The sequence below is a fragment of the Syngnathus leptorhynchus genome, chromosome 22 (assembly GCF_054491065.1).
Source record: "Syngnathus leptorhynchus isolate UIUO chromosome 22, UIUO_Slep, whole genome shotgun sequence".
In the NCBI taxonomy this organism is placed as follows: Eukaryota; Metazoa; Chordata; class Actinopteri; order Syngnathiformes; family Syngnathidae; genus Syngnathus; species Syngnathus leptorhynchus.
Window position 1 is genome coordinate 6,758,943 of NC_141216.1, and position 22,681 is coordinate 6,781,623.

The 22,681-nt window shown below is 47.5% G+C and overlaps 3 protein-coding genes across 7 annotated transcripts; 1 reads left to right on the forward strand and 2 right to left on the reverse strand.

The window, feature by feature from the left end:
• Positions 1-79: 79 nt before the first annotated feature.
• On the reverse strand, positions 80-2,473 carry myoz1b (myozenin 1b). The gene is made up of 5 exons (XM_085903040.1): positions 2,311-2,473; positions 1,158-1,324; positions 1,027-1,096; positions 752-938; positions 80-314 (listed from the first exon to the last, which is right to left on the reverse strand). The coding sequence occupies exons 1-5, from the start codon at positions 2,471-2,473 to the stop codon at positions 80-82; spliced, it is 822 nt and encodes a 273-aa protein (XP_085759166.1).
• Positions 2,474-4,787: 2,314 nt separating this feature from the next.
• Positions 4,788-12,406, reverse strand: synpo2lb (synaptopodin 2-like b). The gene is made up of 4 exons (XM_085903039.1): positions 12,121-12,406; positions 10,540-10,925; positions 9,965-10,332; positions 4,788-7,999 (listed from the first exon to the last, which is right to left on the reverse strand). Exons 1-4 carry the CDS (start codon positions 12,220-12,222, stop codon positions 5,649-5,651), a joined length of 3,207 nt encoding a protein of 1,068 aa, XP_085759165.1. The 5' UTR covers positions 12,223-12,406; the 3' UTR covers positions 4,788-5,648.
• A 603-nt stretch (positions 12,407-13,009) lies between these two features.
• sec24c (SEC24 homolog C, COPII coat complex component) lies at positions 13,010-21,392 on the forward strand. 5 transcript variants are annotated; one of them, XM_085903003.1, is made up of 25 exons: positions 13,010-13,119; positions 14,274-14,450; positions 14,674-14,754; positions 14,924-15,053; positions 15,137-15,303; positions 15,485-16,066; positions 16,145-16,287; positions 16,546-16,614; positions 17,134-17,242; positions 17,317-17,444; positions 17,540-17,678; positions 17,759-17,874; positions 17,943-18,067; positions 18,259-18,450; positions 18,519-18,612; positions 18,684-18,800; positions 18,927-19,097; positions 19,172-19,268; positions 19,650-19,795; positions 19,870-20,008; positions 20,089-20,207; positions 20,396-20,575; positions 20,644-20,829; positions 20,957-21,046; positions 21,245-21,392. In XM_085903003.1, exons 1-25 carry the CDS (start codon positions 13,092-13,094, stop codon positions 21,383-21,385), a joined length of 3,666 nt encoding a protein of 1,221 aa, XP_085759129.1. In that variant the 5' UTR covers positions 13,010-13,091; the 3' UTR covers positions 21,386-21,392. The 5 variants fall into 5 exon arrangements, with proteins under 5 accessions (XP_085759129.1, XP_085759131.1, XP_085759133.1 ...); XM_085903004.1 differs by having other exon boundaries at positions 13,036-13,225; XM_085903005.1 differs by lacking the exon at positions 16,546-16,614.
• Positions 21,393-22,681: the final 1,289 nt, after the last annotated feature.

A 22,681-nucleotide genomic window follows, 5' to 3' on the forward strand; every position in this document is an offset into this window, starting at 1 on the left:
TTTTAAGAAAAATTGCATTTAGCAGTCACGTTTCATTCCCGTGCATTAAACAGAAAATTCTGTTTACAAATGTGTAAGTTCAGAGATCGTCACTCTCTCCGTCAAAGGGGATGGCGTCCAGGTCCATGTGGATGTGCGTGTTGTCCTCGCTGCACACCCAGCCGATCGGCGTGCGGTTGAACGAGGGTCGCAAGCGGATGTCAGCCCGTAGGAGGGGTAGAGCCTCAAGTTCGTCGGGGTCGGCGCCGAGGTCGGGCAGCTTGAACGCCATCAGCTTGTAGCGCTTTTCCGCGCCGCCAAAGGGCAACGCAGTCCTGTCGTGAAAATAACTTCTTTATCATGATACTATTATATACGGTATTTACTTCACATACAGGACAAAGATGTGTTCAAATTTCGATTTGAGGGAGGAATCCCAAGACATGAATAAAGCTAAGTCTAATTAATCAGTGAGCAGTGTTGTCCCAATACTTTTGTCCACCTCCCGTCCTTTAAATGTCATTGTACGCCTGCTGCGATTCCTAATGCCACAGCGTGGTTCTCACCCGCATCCACCATTAAGAGCCTGATCAAGGGATCACATTAGATTTGAGTTCATCACGTCTGGGCCGTACATGTTGTCTCGGTGGGAAACCTCATCACAGGTGTGTTTGCGCTGCACCGGAAAAAGCTTTTCTCTCTGTTGTCTTAGCAACGCATACGGATAGGCGGCGGCAACGTAAACAACGACTAGTGTTATTTTGGGATGTACCTGTTAAAGCTCTTGTACTGAGGAAACTGGAACCTGCCGGGTCCAGGCATACTGGCTCTCATGGTTTCCATCAGTTCCTGATTGCCCTTCATGGCTCGTTCCCACGGCGACACATAGGTGCGAACATACTCCCTCCTCCTCCTCTCCTTCTCGGTTTCCTTGGCCAACACCTCATCCTCAGGAACCGCTGAGGACGAGCGATAAGACAAATGGACTGAGAAAAAAAAACATGTTTTCTCAAAGCTTATTGAAAGAAGCAGTCCATGTAGCCTCACCTTCTTCCTTTGGCATCTCAGGCTTTGGCGGAACAGGGGGAGGTGACATCAGAAGGTTCTGCAGGTTCTGCTGGAATAAAGAAAAGAACATTTCGTCCCAGCCTGCCAACAACTCGATGCTTTTCTCCCACCATGTTCTCGTTGGTCGTGATGAACTTGTCGACCCGCTGCTGCCTTTTGCGGAACATCTTGGAGCCCTTGTTAGTAAGCAGCGAGAGCTCCTCCAGCATCACGTCTTTGGGAGTCTTGATCTTGGTGCCCAGGTTCAGCTCGGAAGCCTCGGGGTCAGACTCGTCATCTGACATTCAGCAGAGGAACGCAACCAATGTCTTTATCGTGACGTGAAACAACACTAAGATGGCGCCAAAGTAACACTTTTATTGTCTTGGCGTGAGCACAAAACCAAGAAGAAATTTTCTTTTGGAAGCCAATTTTCGCCGCTTGCCGTGCCTTGTTCTGACTGAATTATAGCAAAAACCTGTCGCGTGGCGTTAGGGGATGTGGACACTAAAAATCAGTAGGTCAAAGTAATCACAACGTTGGGGAGGGGATGTCATGATTTGGTTTTCATGCTCGGACGGTGGGAAATCCTGAACCACACCGCCACTCTCTCGCTCTCTCTCCAAGGGATGTGATGGATTTTTCCGCTTCCTACAAAACGGGGAGTTGGCATTGCAATGCTGCGGAGAGCCGTTCGCCGGGGGGCTCGTAAATCAGACCTGTGCAAGTGGGTGTCTATTGAGTGTGTGTGTGTGTGAGGTGAGAGAGAAAATAATTGAGGCTGCTGAGCAAAGTGAACTCTCCCGTGGGGATATTGATTTGAGCGTTAATTCAGAAGAATGTGAAAGCGGAGCTTGACTGCTGACTGTGAGGAAAATGGACAGACGGGTGGAGGTAGGGGCTTTTGTTTAGGGGGTTTCAGACAGACGGACAGCATAGAGGCGGCGGGGGGTGGTGAAAGGCCTTGCAGTGACAAGAGATGATGGATGGATGGATGGATGGATGGATGGATGGATGGATGGATGGATGGATGGATGGATGGATGGATGGATGGATGGAAGGATGAGTGGGCATTAGCTGGAGCAAAATACGAGGATAAAGCGGGATAAGCTGCCGCATGAGCGAAAACACACAAATGTCGTGTCGGTGCAGATGTGATGACAATGAGAAGACGCAAAGAAACAGCAGGTCACAACCAAAGTACGTATTTGATGTTAGATACATTACATGCCACAAAAAAAACAAAAAAATGACACAAAAAATATCATACAGAAAAATATTTACCATTCTGGCTGATGTTGGTCAAGTCCGTGATAATCTTATTGGCCTTCCTCCTCTTGTTGGAGGAGGCCGCACTTGTTAGCGACATGGCTAAGGAAGCACACAAAAAAAGACAAGCGTTGACTTGAAAGTCTTTAAGCGTGTTGTTTTGCCTGCGTGCACTCATTCATCCTCTTCTTAGCGCGAAACTCATTTGGAGACAAACATTTAAAGCAATTAGAAAGACGCAGGGAAGTAAATAGTGGGTGCAACTCTTTTGGAAGGCAATTTGTCACCAGCAACAAGGAGATGTAAAGAATATCAGCAATTATGAAATGTTGACTTGCGTTTTTGAGATTGGGGCTCGGGGGTAAGTCGAGTTCACGACAGAATTAGCAACATAGCGCTAGTGAAATGTGATCCAATTAAGATTGGAATGTGGCTACAGCATTAATAAATATAACAGCACATTGTTGATGATAACGTTACACGACTCGTTGCCAACTCCGCCATGATTATGTCGAGGACGCCGCTAGCGTTGTCGGTCGAAAGCAATTACGTACGACTAGAGGTGAGTCCCCCCCCGTAAGCGGTAGAAGGGGGATTGTCCACAGGGAGAGCCACTTAATGTAATTGCCTTTCATCCTCTGTAATTGAAGCCATTTCCCAAGCCTGCGATACAACAAGACGAACACACCGTAATGACCGCTTTTTTTGCTTTTCAGTAATATTCTGCTTTGAGCGAGGAGTGAGGAGAGGTCTTGTTACCACATAAGCCTCCCAGCGCACTTAACACCCGCCCACCCAGGTACCTGTTTTAGCTCCGAGATCATTCTTGGAAGGGGACAGCTGGGGTGGCATAAAGTCAGCCATGGAAATGTATATTTTCACACTCCAATCTGTAAAAGAAGTTTTACTTCCTACTATTGGCCTACTTTTGGTGTCTTTTGAAACATACCCAAGCATGGGTCATTTCCTTATTCCCGAGTAGATAAACCGCATATGAGATGAAATTAGTCGCGGTGGGGTTGTCTCTTTCAAGGCCTTGCCAAAATTTGCTGACCACACAAATCAAATGCATCTGACTGTAAACAAGTCCTTGAACTTAAACTGGCTCTTGAATTATTGAACAGCTCCAATTGCATCAGTGCCAGATCAGCGCTCAAGGCCTCTGTCGCCCACACGTACAAACACGCACGTCTTACCTAAGAACTTTGATGTAAAACACAGGGAGTCTCAGGTCTCGTGAGGTCTTCCCCACTTCCAGCTTGACTGGATTGTTCGAGTCTTGCGCTGCCACTGGACGGAGTGAAACCTTATCGGAAGGGTCGCTCTTTAGCTGTGGACGTGTCCTCCTGTGGATGGTGTGAAAGAGGGGGTGGGGTGGGGTGGCCCAGGGTGGTGGGTGTGTTGTTTCAAGTTCAAGAGCAGGTTACTGATGACCAACGTCCGTCCAATGGTCTCCGTCCAATGGTCTCCGTCAAGGAAACGCCAACGGAAGCTCGTCGTCAGATTTGACTTGATCACGTGTGTGCTATATATTAAAACAAATATCTACTCAAAAGTTCTATGGCTCAAGACGCGAACGACAAATTGCACTTTTGATATCCTTTTCATATTTATTTCAACAATCAATGACATGAAAACAGTTGCGTGAGGACTGAGGCAAGCCTAAGGACAAAATGAGCCCCCTCAGCCCTTAGGCGTGAAAAAGCCATCAGAATTAAGAGTTTAACACCGTGCCAAATAGCCGCAGATTAACCGCTCCAAAAATAAGGGAAATGGCCCATTGTGCGCAAGGCAGTGAGCCGTGATTTAATAGGGAAGAGCATAACGCTTAAAAAAGAAGCCAGCCGGTCCCTTGACATGTTTCATTTCAGCCCATTTTGGTGCCAAGCGCGCAGTGGCAAAACTAGGAGCCAAATTTAGCCCCGAAGTCACCTGATCCCAGTCGAGGGTCAAAGGTTGTATCCCCTTTTTTTTTTTTTTTCCGCTGGTCTGCTTGGTTTTCTCAACTTTGAGACCATCCAGTAAAATGTAGGCCAGCTACGTTTTAACTGATGCTACTTCTTTTATAACACTCAAAGGCGAATTTCATCTTTTAGTGGGGAATCATCACCCGATGATGAAAACTCACAGCTTTCACAACTGCCATCCATTCGTCTAGCAAATCCAGGTTCTCCATTCACAACTAAGGTTTTCTATTGATTTTGGCGACTCATGATTTGGTGTGAATTGGACACCCTTGTATATGATAAAAATATTTTCTCTCTTCTGTGATTGGACCTCAATAAACAGTGAGTCCAAGCTTCTGTGCCAAAGGCTGCAAGCAGCTTGTGTCTAAGCATATAGCAGTGAGCTTGAACAATCTTACACTGCCACCATGTGGCGGTGATCGAAAAAAATCCTCAAGGCCCCCAAGTTAATAGGCATTAAAGAACAGTACAATTCAAACTGTGCTGTCAAATGAAATTTGCACCTATCACGTGAGACACAAAATAAAGAAATGAGGAGGATTGATGACACATCCAGCGTGAAAGCGGCCGATGACGTAAGTAACAGGAAAAAAAAACAGTGACAGCTGAGGTGAGTCATGTCTACTTTTATTTAGCCGCCTTGTCTCAGTGGACAAGAATCCAAAAAGACACATTGTCCGCCTCTTGTTCCACATAGGTGCAATTAGCGTTTTTTGTGTGCCATTATGGAAAACACAAGACAGAGATGGGAGTAAGTCACATACTGTAAGTCGTGTAGTTCAAGTCAAAGTCACGTTGAGTCGTTTTAGCCAGGATAGTCCCAGTTTCATTACTTGGTGACTCACCTTTAACAATAACCAAAACCATCATATCAATACTTCATAACATTAGAAAGAAAAAGAATAGAGCATGCGTTTGGATAATTACAAGCAAGGTGCAAAAGTTATGACGACTTGGTGCTTCTACTTTGAATGTTGCAGCAACATGAAGTTCATTAGACTTCATTGGATCTTATCAAATTTGATCCACCTTCTGATCCTCAACTAAAATTCTCCTGAAATAAACTCAAAGTCTCCTTCCCACATCCTCCGCACTTGATTCAACATCTTAACATTGACTTTCAAATCTGCTCATCTTTTAATCTCATCTCTGGTACATTTGGAAAACTACCATGTTGCCTTTAAATCTCAACAAACGGCATCAAGATGTCAAAGTGTGCCGCGGCCTACCCAGAAGGAAAGTGGATCATATTTGTTGCCAGTCAAAATTGCTTCTTAGATCAAACACGTGTCCACAGACGCGAACGACTGTTACCAAACTCAAAACACGTGGACTCCATTTGAAAATAAAATGGTTTATATTCAATCCAGACTAGAATGTGTGAGCTCAGTGCGCAGTGGAGCCGGGGCGCCACACGCAAGGCTGTAGGCCCAGGTTGGAGGTGCTGAATCTGGGTCTGGGAACCCTGGTGTACTGGCTGCCAGTGGACGTCTGCCGGGTATTGCCAGGGGGTCCAAGAGGGCTCAGATCTGGGGCGCTTTTAAACTGCCTGTCAGCTTGCTGGGGCTGGGAATAGGAGAACATGGGAGACTGGACTGCATTTGGAGGTGAGGCAAAGGATGGGAGCTGAGGGAGGGGAGCTGTGGGGGCAGGGGGAGGTGGAGGGGACAGAGGCCCCGGGCACCACTGAGATTGGTAGGTGGTGGGAGGCGTTTGAGGATGACAGGGGATTTGGGGCGGTGGGGAGGCAATGTCGGAACGCCACAGCGCTTCTCCGAGAGTCGTGGCCGATCGAGGTATGATCACCTTCAGGGCGGGGCTGGTGGCCTTTGGAGGGGGTGTGGAGAAGCGTTTCACCTCATGCGCTCGTGCCGTTTTCTGAGGACCACCACTCTGCTGCTGACTGGCAGACACATCCGGTGGACCCCCGTAGGTAAACAGAGACGAGTTAAGCTGGTAGGGCTGGTGGTTCATGACATCTACCGGGTTTTTGGTGCCTTTCTTCCCTTTGGATCCAGCCGGTCCTGACTTTGTCACCTCCACCTTCTTTTGGGCTTTGGGAGGGCACGAGGGTGACAGAAGAGGATTGTAACTGATGGGAGGAGGGGCACGGATGTTGGAAGAGTACTTCCAGGTGGCTGGGAGTGACGGTGTGGGTGAAGGCTCCCTGGTGTGGGAAGGAGAGAATGGTGCCGGGGCAGCAGAGGGACTCCGTTCCACAACATAGCGATCCATCCGATTCTGTCGGCGGGCAAACAGTTGACCCCCTTTCCCTGCCAGTTGAGGTGTCTGAGGGGTGGTGGGTTTTGGAGCCACAGGGGGCGGTCTGGGTCTCCGCTGAGCCTGCATAAAATTGCAAGCCTCTGCCCCCAGCCGCATCCAGTCCTCCTCAGGTCCGGACTCGTGGCCGGCCTCGCCACCCGTTAGAACAGCGGGCTCCACGCCCGCTGTTCTCACAAAGCGGTCATCCATGTTTTGCACCATGGACATCAAGGCAGGGTTGGGAGACACTTCTTTGCTTCGAATGGCACTGAACATTGGCTTGTTGTTGCTGCGACCGCGGGCGTTATGCAGGATGCCAGTGCGAGCAGCTGGCACCGAGATGCGCTGCTCGCGAGTAGCCAGTGAATCAGAGGCTGAGATTTGAGGGGTTGATGCTGTATCCTTGGCAGCTGGGATGCAGGGATGGGCCGCTGGGGAAAGTTGCGTGGGGGGAACCGTGGACACTTGAACCGGGGAAGTTGGAGACAGTGCAGAGGTGGGAGGTGTTTGAAAGGAAGGAGGGGAATGAAATGGCTGTGGAGGGGAGAAGGGTTGAGCAGCGTGGATCGGCGAATCATGAGGAATGACGAGGCCAGATGGACACAAAGACGAAGGAGGTGAGAGGGTCGAGGAGCCGGCCGAGGGTGCAACGCCATTGTTGCGAGGCGGGATATAGAATGAAGTGCTGGACACCGCTCTCCTCCCATCCACCGCTGGGTAGTGAGTAGGCGCGATGGTCACCGTGGAGACGGCCGCTGCCGGTTTGGGTTGTGGAGGGCGGAACATCACGGAGGTCACGGACGATCCGGGCGTCGCAGGACCGGAGGTGAAGGGGCGAGCCGTGCGATTGAGAGCAGCGGGACTTAATTGGTGGTCAAGGTTTGGACTTGGACTGAGATTGACATGTCTGCCATTTTGAATAAGCGGGGGTGTCAAAGGGGGGCTTAATGTAACACTGGCCCGGCTTATGGCAACCGGACCCCCATTAACAAGGGGTACGTTTGGAGCTGAAGACATAGCCGTGTCCGGTTGCTTCATGGTCTCCAGATCGAACACCTCCAAGCTTGGAATTTGACTGACAGGTGCCACAAAGGTCAAGTTATCGAGCCCCGGGCTGTGATTGACAGTGGCAGACGGGCAGGCGGCACTCCTCCTGTCTAGCAGGTCTAAGTAACCGCTATCCCACGTGGGGTCAAACGAGGCTGAGAAACCCTCCTCGTCCACTTCGGAGCTCTGGACGGAGCTCCCGCCTTCCTCTTCCGTCTCCCCTTCAGTGCTCTCGCCCCCTTGGTCGTCCTCAGCCTTGCCAAAGCAGGTCAGCGTGTACTTCTTAGCTCTTTGCCGCCGCTTCTTGAACATAAGCACCCCCTTGGAGTTTGGATTGGGCGCATCAGTCAGCAGCGAGGCAATAGAGCGGCATTTGGTGCGAGCTTCTTTAACCTGCTTCTCCACCAAACTCTCCCCACGCTGCAGCTCTGTGTAAGAACAAAGTAAAAGGTCAGGACAGGCAAAGGTAGTTACAAAAGTCACAAATACTCTTGTGGTAGCACTGTTATTGTATCGCAGTATTGGTGGCTGGTATCGGAAGCTGCCCCCAGTCCCCGATACCTTAAAATAAAGTCGTATCGGCCTGATACCGACACCTGGTATTAGTACACGCCCATCCCTAATCCGGCTTCTTGGTTCCGAACGGTGACAGGGAAGCTTAGCGGTGACGAACAGCCATATGTATTAAGGATTTACAAAAAAGAATTCCTGCTGCTCTTCAACGATGAGCCACACAGTCCAGGATGGTTAGATCACAGAGTCCATTCTGTTTTGTCCCCTGTGTACAGACTCAACCTTGTTGAGTCTGACACTATTTAAAACTATGATAACATTTTGCTAGTTTCACATGGATTTCAAACAAAGTAATACAATAGATACTAATTTAAACACAACAAAATTAATATTGTCACTGCCCAATGAGTTTTTTGGATTTTTTTTTTTTTCTTCTATTCTGAAAGAATTGGTCTTGAAATACTATAAACAGAAATTTACAAAACTATAAGAAAAACTTTATCAGTCGTAAAATTAATTTTCTTTTTTATTGTACTTCAATAATTTATATATATATATATATCTCTATATATATATCTATATATATATATATATATATATATCTATATATATCTATATATATATATATATATATATATATATATATATATATATATATATATATATATATATATATATATATATATATATATAGAGAGAGAGAGAGAGAGAGAGATATATTTAAATCACAATATTTAGAGCGATATGCTTTTAATTGAACAGCAACAAAATTATGCACGGGCTGTTATTTAAACTATATGCTGGTTTAATTCTATTTTGGGATGTATCCCTAAAGCTCTAAATACAAATATGAAATAAAAACGGTGATAGCTTCTAAATCAAAATAATGCAACATGAAACTTTTGATTTCATAAATATTGATATATATCGTTTTCGTCTTACCTTTGTGTCGGCTTGCGTGTCCAAGTGCTGAATGAGATGTCGGGTCCCTCATTTTTCAAGACTAACTTTATGTGTGTGTATGTTTAACCTCCCCCGGGACCTCCTACAGCGCTCACACACATACACATTCACGCACTATGCTACCCTGAGACACTTAGTGGCTGCTCCCTCTCTCGGTGTTAAAGACCTTTTGTTGTCTCCGTCCCGCCACCCAAAGCCACGAATGATGTCAAGCCACTATTCCTGTCCGCCTGACCAGCATTAAACACCTGTCACACAAAGAACCAGGAGACCCCCTCACCCGGAAATATTTAGGGAGCCATGTCATCATTGGGCATGTTTGCAAATGGGAATCTAATACAGTACGCCGGGAGAATTGTGCCAAAATGTCAAATATGTGAGCCATAATTTGGATTTTAAAAGGCCCTCTTTCTTATATTGCTTAATTGAAATACTAGTCACTTACTATCAAAGACATGCTGACTCCCACTGCTGAATGTGTAACACGAGAAACGGCGTGTCCCTGAACGCCTCGCGCGCTATTTTACCCTTACTTACGTCATATATGTTCAGCATTTTATGACACATGAAGTCACATCTATCAACTATCACAACATGAATGCCCAAGATGAGATTTATCACACTCATTGTAAACCTAAACATCTCAAAGGTAAACAAAATGATGCCTATTTATGATCACGTCGAGTATGTGCATTCGTGTGGCCTCGGGGTGTGATTCTATAAATATATTTATGTAAATAAGGCTTAGCATAGTACTACAAAATCACTCAGGCCTGGAATAGACCTTGACGTCATGCGGAAACTGCAGTGAATGGCCACTGGAGGGCAGTAAGGAATCATTTGTTGTTTTGTCACTGCTCCATGTTTTTACGTGTCTGAAATAAACTGTTGATTGAGTTGGCCTTTTATTTACTCACTGGCTTGCCGAGCTTTGTCCATGTAGGTGGCGGCGAGCTCCTCGCTCACAGGCCCCTGCTGGGGTCCCACCATGGGTACTAGCTGACTCCCAGACCCCAGCATCAGGGCCTCCTTGGCCCGCTCGGGTGACACCAAAGGTGGGCAGGCGGCAAGACCCACGGAGGCCCCCACGTCCTGGAAACCGCTGTCTCCTTCGCCTTCGGTCTCCGCCAGGGCCCGCTCCGGAGTTGGGGTGAGTGAGTGCGGGGTGACGCTGGAAGTTGGGGTGGTCCACCCCAGCTGCGGGGGCTGGTAGACGAAGTCCTTATGTGGGACACCGTGCCACTGGCCCTGCATTGGTCCCCCAGCGTCGTTAGCGCTCTCATAGCTTCAAGGTAAACAAAGGCAAATCAGGAATGAAATGAATGGGGATGCAATTAATCCGTTCCAGACCCTCCCAAATAAATGCTGTTCTCACAAAGCGGCGAATGTTAAAAAGCTTGGATGGTGTGCACCATTTCAATATGCATGATTTTATCCGAATCTATTTTTGGAATTGACTTTGACTGTGATCCTACTGTCCTTTCTTCCTTACCCACTCATCTCAGATGTCTCCTCTTCCTCCCCGTGTTTGTCGTAACGGGCGGGTGAGCGGGCGTGAGGAGATGTGCGGCGCTGGCGGCGGTGCGCTTGCGAGCGCGTGTCGGCATCGCTATCCGTCTCTCCATAGTAGGCCTCGCTGTCCGGCGGCGAGGTCACACCACTGGGTTCGATGGAGGAACTCACAGAAAGAAGCGGAGGTGAGCAGCGAGCCGGGTACGATGTGGACCTTTTGACCCTCAGGTGCATTGTAGCATTCTGGGTATCGATGAGGATCATGGCCTGGGCGTGGCTGAGGTCAACGCAGGGCTGGTCGCCGATGGCAAGCAGCTCGTCGTGCTCCTTTAGCCCCGCCCTGCATGCTTTGCTGCGACGGCGTACCTGCAAGAAGGACTGCATCTCGAATGTTTGCAATTTTACACGCACATTCCCGATTTATTGGCACGCAGCACATGTGAGCATAATGAACAGCTGCCTCATCCGTAAAGCCCGGAGAGGGGCATGCTTGTCATTCAACCATATGTGGCCCGCATACCCGAAATAAAGCCCATTTGGGATCAATCAAAAGGAAATGTAGAAAGTAACATGAGTAAAAGACAGGAACATGTATATGTGCTGTGTGATGTGTGTGCATGATGTGTCTATCTTTGTGTGTGTGAACAGGAGGCCTTTTTCCATGACTGGCTTCCAACTCCTCTTAAAGAGGCTATTCTTATCCTGCAGCTCTGTGAGCCATCATTCCCCGACCAGGCTTATCTGAGGTATGCCCCCACACACACATCAACAGCTGGATGCACGCTTAGCGTCAGAGGGCGGGAGCAAGGTCACAATCCAAATGTCCTTATTACAGAGAACCCAAAAGGCATTGAGATGATTAAACCTCATTTTCAGACTCGCATGGAATGCATGAAATCCAAAGCATGTTCACGATCGAAGGTCGAACAGCTACTACTGTACGTGGCTCAGTTTGAAAGTCAAGTCCATAACCAATGTGTGCCACACGCACTGTTTTGTGACCCACGGGGGGCACAGTGGGCATCACTATACTAAGAGATTGACTTGTGTTGAGTAGCACTTCATTATGAATTTTTCAGTCTCTTTGAGAATAACTGGCTGATACATCGTCTCATTGGTCCTTGTCGCATTAACAGTGTGTCTATACGGGGCTTGGGATTGAGGGCGGATGCTATTTTCATTCTGCGTGTTGCTAAAATGACAAATAAACACCCTTGGACCTAGAGAACATAGCCAGAAGATTAAAAAAAAGAGAACCAGTCATGTTTATCAATCTTTCCGACAAATATTATTTTCTTCTCAAAGCTGCGAAAAAACACCCTCATTAAAACAACAAATCTTGTAAGCAACTGAACAATTTGAAAAAATGAATGACTCGTGAATGTTCCTTAGGGTCACCTGAGTCTTTGGAGATTCAAGCAAGAACGATTTTTTTTTTTGCTGGCATTATTATTTTTTCTAAAAATTATTCAAAGAGCCTTCAAGCTGTTTGTCACTCCCAGTTGAAATTTCCTTGCAAATAATGAGTAGCGTACATCTAAAACGGATGCCTGTGCCATACCTTTGCCACCTGCAGAGGCTTCTGCTGCTCCCTTCCTCCCTGGAGCCTGAACCCCCACGGGACGCCCCCAGAAAGGGAGACCACGATCTCCTCCGCCACCATCCCTGCTCCAGGTCTTCTTCAATCTATGTGTGGGTGTGAGGGTCTTCGCTTGCTCACACTTTGTGAGGAAGGACCGGTGTTGGGGCCTCGCTGACTTGCATCTGCTTCCACGGGAATGCGTCGTCGGAGGGTAAGTAGCGTGTGTGTGTGTGTGTCTGTCTGTGTGTCTATGCAAGTGTGTGTGCCTTCATCACACCCTTCTATTCAACACATGCCATGTCATTCTCTGAGGGGATGCTTGCTCGTACACCATCCAGAAATAACCCTCCCCACCCACGCACACACACACACACACTCATACTTTGTGGGGGGGCTCAGCAAGAGCGGGCCTGGGTAGGGGTGGGTCTAATCTAAAGAATTTCACTGGGTGTATTGTCTTTTGGGCTATCATAGATGATGCCGTCAAACTGTTTTCTTGAATAGCACCGTGAATATGTTGTCATTAATGCAGTTGACTTTATTTCACGCGCCATGTTTTTTTTTGGGGGGGCCATCCAGACAAAAGGAACATGGCTATTTGCGAAACTATAGGTCAGTTCATTGGTCAGTAATAAAAGTAAAACGTTTTCAGACAAATAAATGCACTAATAAAGTACCTGAAAAATCTACTGAATTACAGTGAAAGGAACTTTGAACTTGTTACTTTTCACCACAGTTGCATAGAAGGTTTTTTTTATTAGTTAGTAAAACGGCTATTGTAAAAACGCCATTTGGTTTTATTTTTTACATTTATTTTAACACAAATATCTACAGAAATAATATTCATATTTCAACCACTTCTGAATGAGGTGAAATTGGGACCTGGAGGCGGAAGTGGCTCCGCGCTGTGCGGAAGTGGACGTGGCATACTGCTGCAGCAGTTCCGCTGAATGTCCGCTTCTCGTTCCAAGGGATTAGGTGAGACACCCGGGGACGACATCCATTTTTCCTTTAGCTCCAGTTGCTAAACCGATTCAACGGTTCACGACGAGCAAAGTGACACCTTACTATTCACACATTGGAGGTTAGTTTTGATGTGAAAAAATGTGAGCGTGACATCCACGTCCGGCTTTTTTTGTGCCTTGTTAGCCTGCTAATGCTAATTAGCATTAGCTAACGTAGTTGCGGTGTAAGCAAATGGATGTCACTTGAGTTTAGCTAGCATGCTAACGTGCTAGCTCCGGTGGTGCTGCGCACAGCTGACTGCAACGCCGCTGTCATAAGCGACTTGGCCGAGTGTCACGAGTTAGCCGCTCACATCACTCTGGATTTTGTTAAGTCAACAGTGCAGTACTTTGTACCCGTCGTCGACGGTCAAAGTAGTATGTATTAGCTTGTGTATGTTGTAGCTACGGTTCTGTCAGGTTCGCCGGGCTAGCGAAGTAGCCGTAATGCGGCAGTGAAGCAAGCATGCTGTTAGCCTCATAGCATTCTCGATTGTTGTGTTTACTTTGTCAGCCACTTCCCATCTTTCGTAATTACTTGTGTTTTTATTTTAACACGCCCTCAAAAGTCCCAACACTGTGTCTCTCGCTACAGGCCCCGACACGCTTAAAAACAACAACACGGCGATTGTGTTTCTTGCCGTAGTTGAATTATTTAAAACCCCGCTCGTTTATCCCGTGTTTGTCTTGATAGATGATACTCTGGTGTAAAAGTTAGTTCTCCAGTCAAACTGCTTAAATGTCCGCCATTGGAGCACATTTGTTTGCAGAGTGATTGACACTGGATAGATTGTGATTGTTTTTCTCTCACTTCTATGTATTAGGTTAAATAATGTACTCTGAACCATTTGTTAGCACATCTTTCTCACAGTGATGAGGTTCATGGTTTGATTCTTGTCTCCATCATACACAATGCAAATATGTTTTTTGTTTTTTTTAATCTGGAAATGTGAGTGGCATTCAGCGTGGAGTGTGTGTTCCAGTCTAAGCAAATAAAAGGTGTTGTCAGTGAATTTAAAAAGTAGCATCTTATGCTAAGCTAGTTTGGAGATGGTTGACGTGTGTCTTATTATAGCTGCCGTCTATTTAGTGCTATAGAGTTGATAATGTTGTCTCTGTGTCATCCAGATTTAGGGATGAAGGAGAATGTAAACCAGCACACTTCCATGGCCTCTCCTTACGTCCAGCCTCAGCCTGGTTACGGGCAGCAGCCCGCCTTTGCACCCTTGGACGGCGGGTGCCCGCCGCCCTACGCACCTTATAATGGCCCTGTGTCAGCCTACCAGCCTGGAGTGCCACCGCAAGGTAAAACTCGCCACACGTCTGGCTAGGGCAATTTTACTAGGTCCTTATTTTACTGATGTTTAATTTTAGATGGCGCTTTCACACCAGTAACCTTGTTCTGCCTTCTCCTGTCACACTAATCACAATCTGAGTTGCCTTCACTTGGCCTGATATTTTCACCCCATCATTACTCCCGCCATTACCCACCTTTTTTCCCCCCTGTTTCTCCACTCTTGTATTTCAGGTTATTCATCTTTCACTACCTTCCCTTCTAAGGCTGTGCCAGCCAACCCCGTCTCAGAGCTGTCCTCTCCTCTTGACCTAGGTAACGCCCTTCTCTCACTCTTCTCACTTTGCCATCATCCAGTCCTCGCCTTACCTGCAGCCATATTCATCCGCTCCACAAAATCTGACTTTAGAGACAGATGAGGATTTTGTTGTTGTTGTTGTTGTTGTTATTTTCATCGCAAATGGAATTTCTACTCGTCTTCCAGGTCACGGCAGGGCTCCTCCCACTTCCGGGCCAGCGCCCGTATCTGCTCCTCAAGCATACAATCAGTATGGCGGTCATCATCAGGGTGACATACAGAACGGACCCCCGCCATTGACACAGGCGCCCCCAAGGTACCAATTCTATTTTGTCATTCCAATGGTCATTATGAAAAAAAAAAAAGCACAGGAATTCTAATGTTTTGTGTTGTTTCCAGGCCAGTTGCATCCCAGTCGTACAACCAAGGGGCAGCCAATCTGTCAGGGCCGCCCACTTCTTACCCCCAAAACTACGGGCCCCCACCCACAATGCAACACTTCTCTAATCAGATGAGCGGCTTGCAAATTAACTCCGGGCTGCCCAACGCTGCCGGGCCCGTATACGGTACGAATACTTATCTGTGCAGCCAACAACATTGCCGCTTCAGTTATTTCAGTTTATTTGGTCGAAAATACTAAAGAAGTCAAAGTATGATGAGGGGAATAAAGATTTCATGGGGTATTAAATGATTCTTTTTGAAACGCTGCCTTTGTCGATTGACACCCCCTGGCGTCTGTCTCCTCAGCGTCACCTCACAGCTCCCAGCCTCCTGTCAGTCGGTCCTTCTCAGCCGCGCCTCCGCCCACCTACACGCAAGCTCCGCCCCCTGCGTCATCCGCTCCCACCCAGGCGCCACCTGCCGTGTCTCAGCAGTACTACGGAGGCCCCCCTCCGCCTTCCCATTCATTTTTGCCTCCTACTTCTCAACAGCAATTCACCTCCCCTGCTCCTCCTCCGCCTAACAATCAGCCATCCTTTGCTCCTCCTCCCGCGTACTCGGCACCCCCGCCGGCTCAGGCTCCCTCCCCGTCCATGTCGCAGCCTCGGCAGTCCTTCGCCCCCACCCAGCCACCCACCTCCACTCAGTATCCTCCGACGTCAGCCCCCTCTGGCCAGTACCCAGGCCCCTTGCCGCCTCAGCAGCAACCCCCGTTCCCCTCAGGTCCCCTTCCCCCCAGACCTCAGATGCCCCCCTCGTCCATGTCTCAGAGCAACCATTTACCTCCAGGACCACAGGGCCCGCTAGGTCCTCCTGGACCCCTGCAGCCGCAGCAGATGCCCCCACCCCAACCTGGCATGCCAGGAGGGTACCCTCCCCAACAGAATGGTTAGCAGACTCACTGAGTGCAGTTCACCTCTCTACTGTACTTGTGTGTTTATCTGCTCTCTATTTTTCTCCCATCAGGTGCATTTGGTCAGCCAAGAGGGCCTCAGCCCGGTTTCATGGGACCTTATCCTGGCCAAGCAAATTACGGCGCTCCGGGGCCGGCGCCTGGCTCTGCCCCACCTGCACAGAAAAGACTGGACCCGGATGCCATTCCTAGCCCAGTAAGAAGCCACAATACACATTTTCTACACAAGCTCTCTCGCCACTGTATTATTTCTCTCTACTTGCGCATGACGGACAGTAGCAATAGCCTCTCGACACTTCTACTGACCAATTTCTGTCTGAATAACAATTCTTGCAACATCTCGCTACGTTTTCACACTGCTGCTCCTTTTTTTTGTGTCTTTCAATCTGTGGTGTTGATTAACCGTTGTCCTGTTTTGCACAACCTTGCCGGACAAACTTTTTTGAATGTAAAGCAAGCGTCTGACATGCCAGCCGTGCAGAAATCAAGACATAGAATAGACCCAGACGCAATTCCCAGCCCAGTAAGTGTCCACGTGTGGCTCTTTCCCTCGCCCTAGTGCTGGCTTTCCAAATGCATCCCCAACCACCGCTTGACCTCGCACCTCCTGTCAGTGAAAAAGGACACTGCGTTTCGTGTGTGTTTTGGATCTCTTGGTTTTCACATGCTTTTATTTTTTGAGTCTTATCAGTGTTTTGCCCACCCCTGCTGCCCTCACCTACATTCTCTCCATTTGCTGCATGTTAGTCTTCACTTGCATGCCTTTGGGGTTTACCCTCTTTCTCGGGGATGGAATTTGGGTTTACGTCAACATTCTTAACTGTGTGTCCTCGAAAGCTCAATGACTGAGAGCAGAATTGTTTGGATGATTGTGTGCGTGCGTGGGATAGAGGGAGGCCATGTAAGGGAGGCTGAGTAAGATTTTTCATTATAGCTCATTTTCATCTAATTTTGACTTACAAAGTCAATGCGGCATGTTTGTTCAAAGTTGCCGTTGTATTTTTATTTTTTTTTCTTCACAATCTTTCTGTCCATCTTGTAGATCCAAGTAATCGAAGATGACAAAGCCAAGAGCACAGAGCCATTCAGCACAGGCGTCAGGGGTCAAGCGCCGCCGCTGGTCACCACCGACTTCCACGTCCAAGACCAAGGTGAGAGAACGCCAACATTCCCCGAGCTGGCCGTCACTCGAAGACGCGATTGTGACGTTTGTGTGTATTTGTAGGGAACGCCAGCCCCAGGTTTATCCGCTGCACCGCCTACAACATGCCCTGCACGGCAGACATGGCCAAGCAGTCTCAGGTGCCGCTAGCCGCAGTCATCAAGCCTCTCGCCACGCTGCCGCCAGATGAGGTCAGGAGTGCAATTCAGATTTTTTTTGTGCATGTAAAAAAAAAAAAAAAGAGAACCGTACAAAGCATCTCACTACACAATTGTTTGTGTGATAGGTGCCTCCATACCTGGTGGACCATGGCGAAGGCGGTCCCATCCGCTGCAACCGCTGCAAGGCCTACATGTGCCCGTACATGCAATTCATCGAGGGAGGCCGACGCTTCCAGTGCGGCTTTTGCACTTGTGTCACAGAAGGTGAGCGTGTGCGTGTTATGCTTTTAATGCAAGTTGCTGATGTTCTTTGTGGATATGTGTGTGTGTGTGTGTGTGTCCAGTCCCTCCTCATTACTTCCAGCATCTGGACCACACTGGCAAGAGAGTGGACTTCTACGACAGACCCGAGCTTTCGCTGGGCAGCTACGAGTTCCTGGCCACCGTTGACTACTGTAAAGTGAGTCCTCCGCTCTTGCGACATCCCAACATACTCGACAAGTCACTCACGTCGCTTTTTGGTTTTAGAACAACAAAGTTCCTCAGCCCCCGGCCTTCATCTTCCTCATTGATGTGTCCTACAACGCCGTCAAGAGCGGCATGGTCAAGATTGTCTGCCAAGAACTCAAGACACTTCTGGACCAGCTGCCCAGGTCGGTGCTCTTGGAAGAAAACCTCCTGTTAACCATTCGACTATATTTATAGAGTGCATTGAAACTCGTACATTCCAGGCACAAAACCTTTTCAGCATCTTAATTTGTTGATCAGAGAAGAAGAAAAAAATGCTTCAGCAATTACCTATTTGGCAGCACTTTGCTCTCAATGTCATTGTTTTGTTCTCCAGAGAGAACCCAGACTTGGACTCGGCAGTGCGAGTCGGTTTCGTGACCTACAACAAGGTGCTGCACTTCTACAATGTCAAGTCCAGCCTGGCCCAGCCTCAGATGCTGGTGGTGTCGGATGTGTCGGAAATGTTCGTACCACTGCTGGACGGCTTCCTCGTTAACGTCGGGGAGAGCCGGCAGGTCATTGAGAGGTGGGCAAAAAGAACAAACGTTTGGTAACAGCTTTTAAATGTGTCATAATGTCTTTCATCTTCTGCAGTTTGCTGGATCACATCCCGGAAATGTTTGCAGACACTCGAGAGACCGAGACTGTCTTCGGACCTGTTATACAGGCCGGACTGGAGGCGCTCAAGGTAATTTTTGTTTGTCCGGGTTTCGGTGGTTCTGTGCCTTGACTGGTGTAAAACTTCATGATGTTCCTCAGGCGGCAGACTGCTCTGGGAAGCTGTTTATGTTCCACACCTCGTTGCCCATTGCCGAGGCCCCCGGCAAACTCAAAAACAGAGAAGACAAGAAGCTGATTGGCAGTGATAAGGAAAAGGTAAGAAGTTCCCTGACATAGTTTAGAAATGTATGTGGCCCGGCTCATTTCCAAAACTATATTTTGACACACACGCAAATACTTCGGAAATCTGACTTGGTATGTGACGTTTGGTGTCTTGTCCAGTCTTTGTTTCAGCCTCAGGTGGGCTTCTACAACACACTGGCAAAAGAGTGCGTGGCACAGGGCTGCTGCGTGGACCTCTTCCTCTTCCCCAACCAGTACGTGGACGTGGCGACACTCGCCGTGGTTCCCGTCTCCACCGGAGGCTCGGTCTACAAGTACACCTACTTCCAGGTTAGGGAAGGCTATACCCTGAGATGTTTTCTTCAGATCTCGTAAGCTTTAATTTATTATTTCTATCTTTCCAGGCTCAGTCGGACCAGGAGAGATTCCTAAACGACCTTCGACGAGATGTTCAGAAGCCGATGGGCTTTGATGCTGTCATGAGGGTTCGAACCAGCACAGGTGAGTCCCTATTTACATTTATATTATTTGGGGGGGGGGGGCGAGGTCTGAGCTCTTTCAAGAATAACAAAAAATCTGTGAGTAATAGACACCCCCCACTAAAACATTTGATAATTGCCTACAAATGCCACAAGATGGCAGCAAAACTATGCGACATGGCTACGGGCTGATGAAAAGAAGTTCCTTTGCTCATTTCGACACAGTTATTTAACATCATGATGCCACAAGATAGCGGCAAAGACAAGGCTTGTGCTTGAGCATAAAACAATAAATCATTTATAAATAACAGAATTGATTCCAAATGTTTTATTTACTTTTGTTTATTTTTGCAAAGACATTCCGATTGACTCATTTGCTTTCTTCGTTTCTTCTTTTCCTTAGGAATTCGAGCAACTGACTTCTTTGGCTCGTTCTACATGAGCAACACCACCGACGTAGAGCTCGCCGGGCTCGACTGCGACAAGGCAGTCACGGTTGAGTTCAAGCACGACGATAAGCTCAGTGAGGAGACCGGGGCGCTCATGCAGGCGAGTTGTAATTCTTCCCGGGAAGCTGCTCATTGTTTCTTTCATTCTAAACTTGTTGCCTGTGCCCCCTGCAGTGCGCCGTGTTGTACACCAACTGCGGCGGCCAAAGGCGCCTACGTGTCCACAACATGGCTGTCAACTGCTGCTCCCAACTGTCCGACCTTTACCGCAATTGTGAGACTGACACCATCATCAACTTTCTCTCTAAATATGGTGAGGACCCGCACTCTCTCTTGAACTTTTTGAGCTCATTTTTTGCAGTTGTCACATATGGTGTTTGTCTTTGATCGCAGCTTTCCGCGGCATCCTTAACAATCCCACGAAGGCGGTGAGGGACACTCTGGTCAACCAGTGTGCCCAGATCCTGGCCTGCTATCGCAAGAACTGTGCCAGTCCCTCGTCGGCTGGTCAGGTACGAGCCTAAAATGTCCGTCGTAAGATGTTTATATTGTTAAAAATCCCTGGTCCGTTTTAACGAGTGGTATGAATCTAAACTGTTATTAATTAATTGAATCCACTCATGGCATACATAAATCTGTCCATAGCTTCTTCACCAGCGTTTTGAATATATATATATATATATTTTTTTTCCTTCTCCAGTTGATCCTCCCCGAGTGCATGAAACTGCTGCCCGTCTACCTTAACTGTGTGCTGAAGAGCGACTTGCTGCTGCCCGCCGCCGACGTGTCGCTGGATGACAGGGCCTACTTAAGACAGCTCATCAGCTGCATGGACGTGTCCGAGACGCACGTGTTTTTCTACCCACGCCTGCTGCCGCTGGTATGTAATTTGAAGAAGAAAAAAATTTGCCATTGTGGAAATCTCTAAGAGTGGTTACTTTTTCATAGATAAAGCTGGAGAGTGGCTCATTGCCAGTGGCGGTGCGGGCGTCGGAGGAGAGGCTGTCCAAAGGGGGTGTATACCTGTTGGAGACGGGCCTTCACCTTTTCCTGTGGGTGGGGGCCAACGCACAGCAAGAGCTGCTGCTCAACATCTTTGGAACATCCAATTTTGGCCAGATCGACGCGTCAATGGTGAGACAATGCTGGTTGTGTTTTCATTTTGAGTGTTTCTCTTCTACAGCATGGTATTTTGAACCAGACGTGTGTTACCTGGAGAAATTATCATTATTATTATTATTATTTTTTTTAAATGTTTCAGACGTGTCTGCCCATCTTGGATAATCCTTTCTCGCTAAGACTCAGAGAGATGATTGACTCCTTCAGAGCGCAGCGGTCACGATACATGAAGGTATACCTCTAGATTTAGAACTCAAGTATGGGTTATCATTATTAATTTGAAGTCATGGCCATTTCCAGGGTGTTCCTTAAACAATGCAGAGATTTTGTCTGGGTTCAACAAAAATGCAAAACTTAAATAACTGCCGCAATTTGATAAATTAATATGATGTGTATGTGCTCTTCCACCACACACACACTGCTATCACAGCTGGTGGTAGTGAAGCAGGAGGACCGCTCTGAGCTCATCTTCCGACACTTCCTGATGGAGGACAAAAGCGCCAGTGGCGGCGCTTCCTACGTGGACTTCCTGTGTCACATGCACAAGGAAATCCGCCAGCTCCTAAGCTAGATTGGTCTACGCCGCCATCTTCTCCTTTCCTTCTATTCTGCCCCTTCTTCCCATGTTTTTTTTTTTTTTTTTTTCCCCCCCCCCCCCCCCCCCCCAAACACCTAATGATCTCTTCATTGTCAGCGGAGCGCCACAGCTGGCACATTACATTGTGTGAGCGTATGAGGAAATTTGTGTGGGTGTGAGATAATCTGGTGTTAATAGAGCTTCACTCTGCCTCAAATCGACTGCGAGGGAGGACGAAGAAGAGGGGGAGGAGGGAGGGTGATGTATGTATATACACACACACATGAACACACACAATGAAGAATAATGTATGCAACAGGACTGTATGTATTGACCAGCACTGACTAAAGGCTGTTTAAAGCACCCTTTCTCATATATGGCTTTTTATATAGAGTCCAATCCCATTCTATAGGAGGTCTCCGTGCTAGCAAGACACCAATGAAATCAAATAAATGCTGAAACCTGATCTCCGCCACTCCCCTTAATCATTCATTGCCTTAGAGCAATCCGCTTCCTCTGTATGTGTGTGTGTGCGCGCACGCCTGTTACTGTATTTATTTATTTTTAAAAAGGTTCCGATAAATGCCACAATAATTAACATTTCCTCTCTTTAATGTCACCAAAATTGAGCTTTATCTTTCATAATGGCCCGCAGCCATGCTAATGAAGTGTCTTCACCTTTACAGATTAATAGGAGTTTCTGATTGATACAAAGATAGTGAACAAGTTGTTCATTGACAACACTCAATTATTAGCATTCATTTCGGGGTACCTAATGAGATGTCCCCACTTTCTGTAGCTAAGGCTTGTTCATTAATGCGACGGGAAGCATCGGCTAATGGAAACACCTTTGCTCGTACTTAATTGTCCGTTCTCACGCGTTGACCAACCGTGATCAATTAGTCACGCCACAAACACGTTTTGTGTTGTGTGACGCCCCCTTGTCTCTGATTGTCCTGACTGAGGTGTACACTTGACACATGGAGGAAACTGCAATAATTAACATCACCAAAAAATAAAGTAAGCGTTATGTTTTTTGCAAAGCTCCAGGTTGGTAGATCTGATTGGTGATGTCCCTAATGGTTCTCACTTCCAGTGGGGAAGCTGCAGGCCTTCTCGCGCCATAATTTCTATGTGGTGTGATTAAAGCGGACAAATGGACCTGCACTTGAGTAGTCTGTGTGTTTATATATATACATATATACATACATTTATATCAAATATATAATTTGTACAGAATTCATAGAGAAGAAGCCTTCTGATGGATTGTTTTGCCATCATAAACAGAAA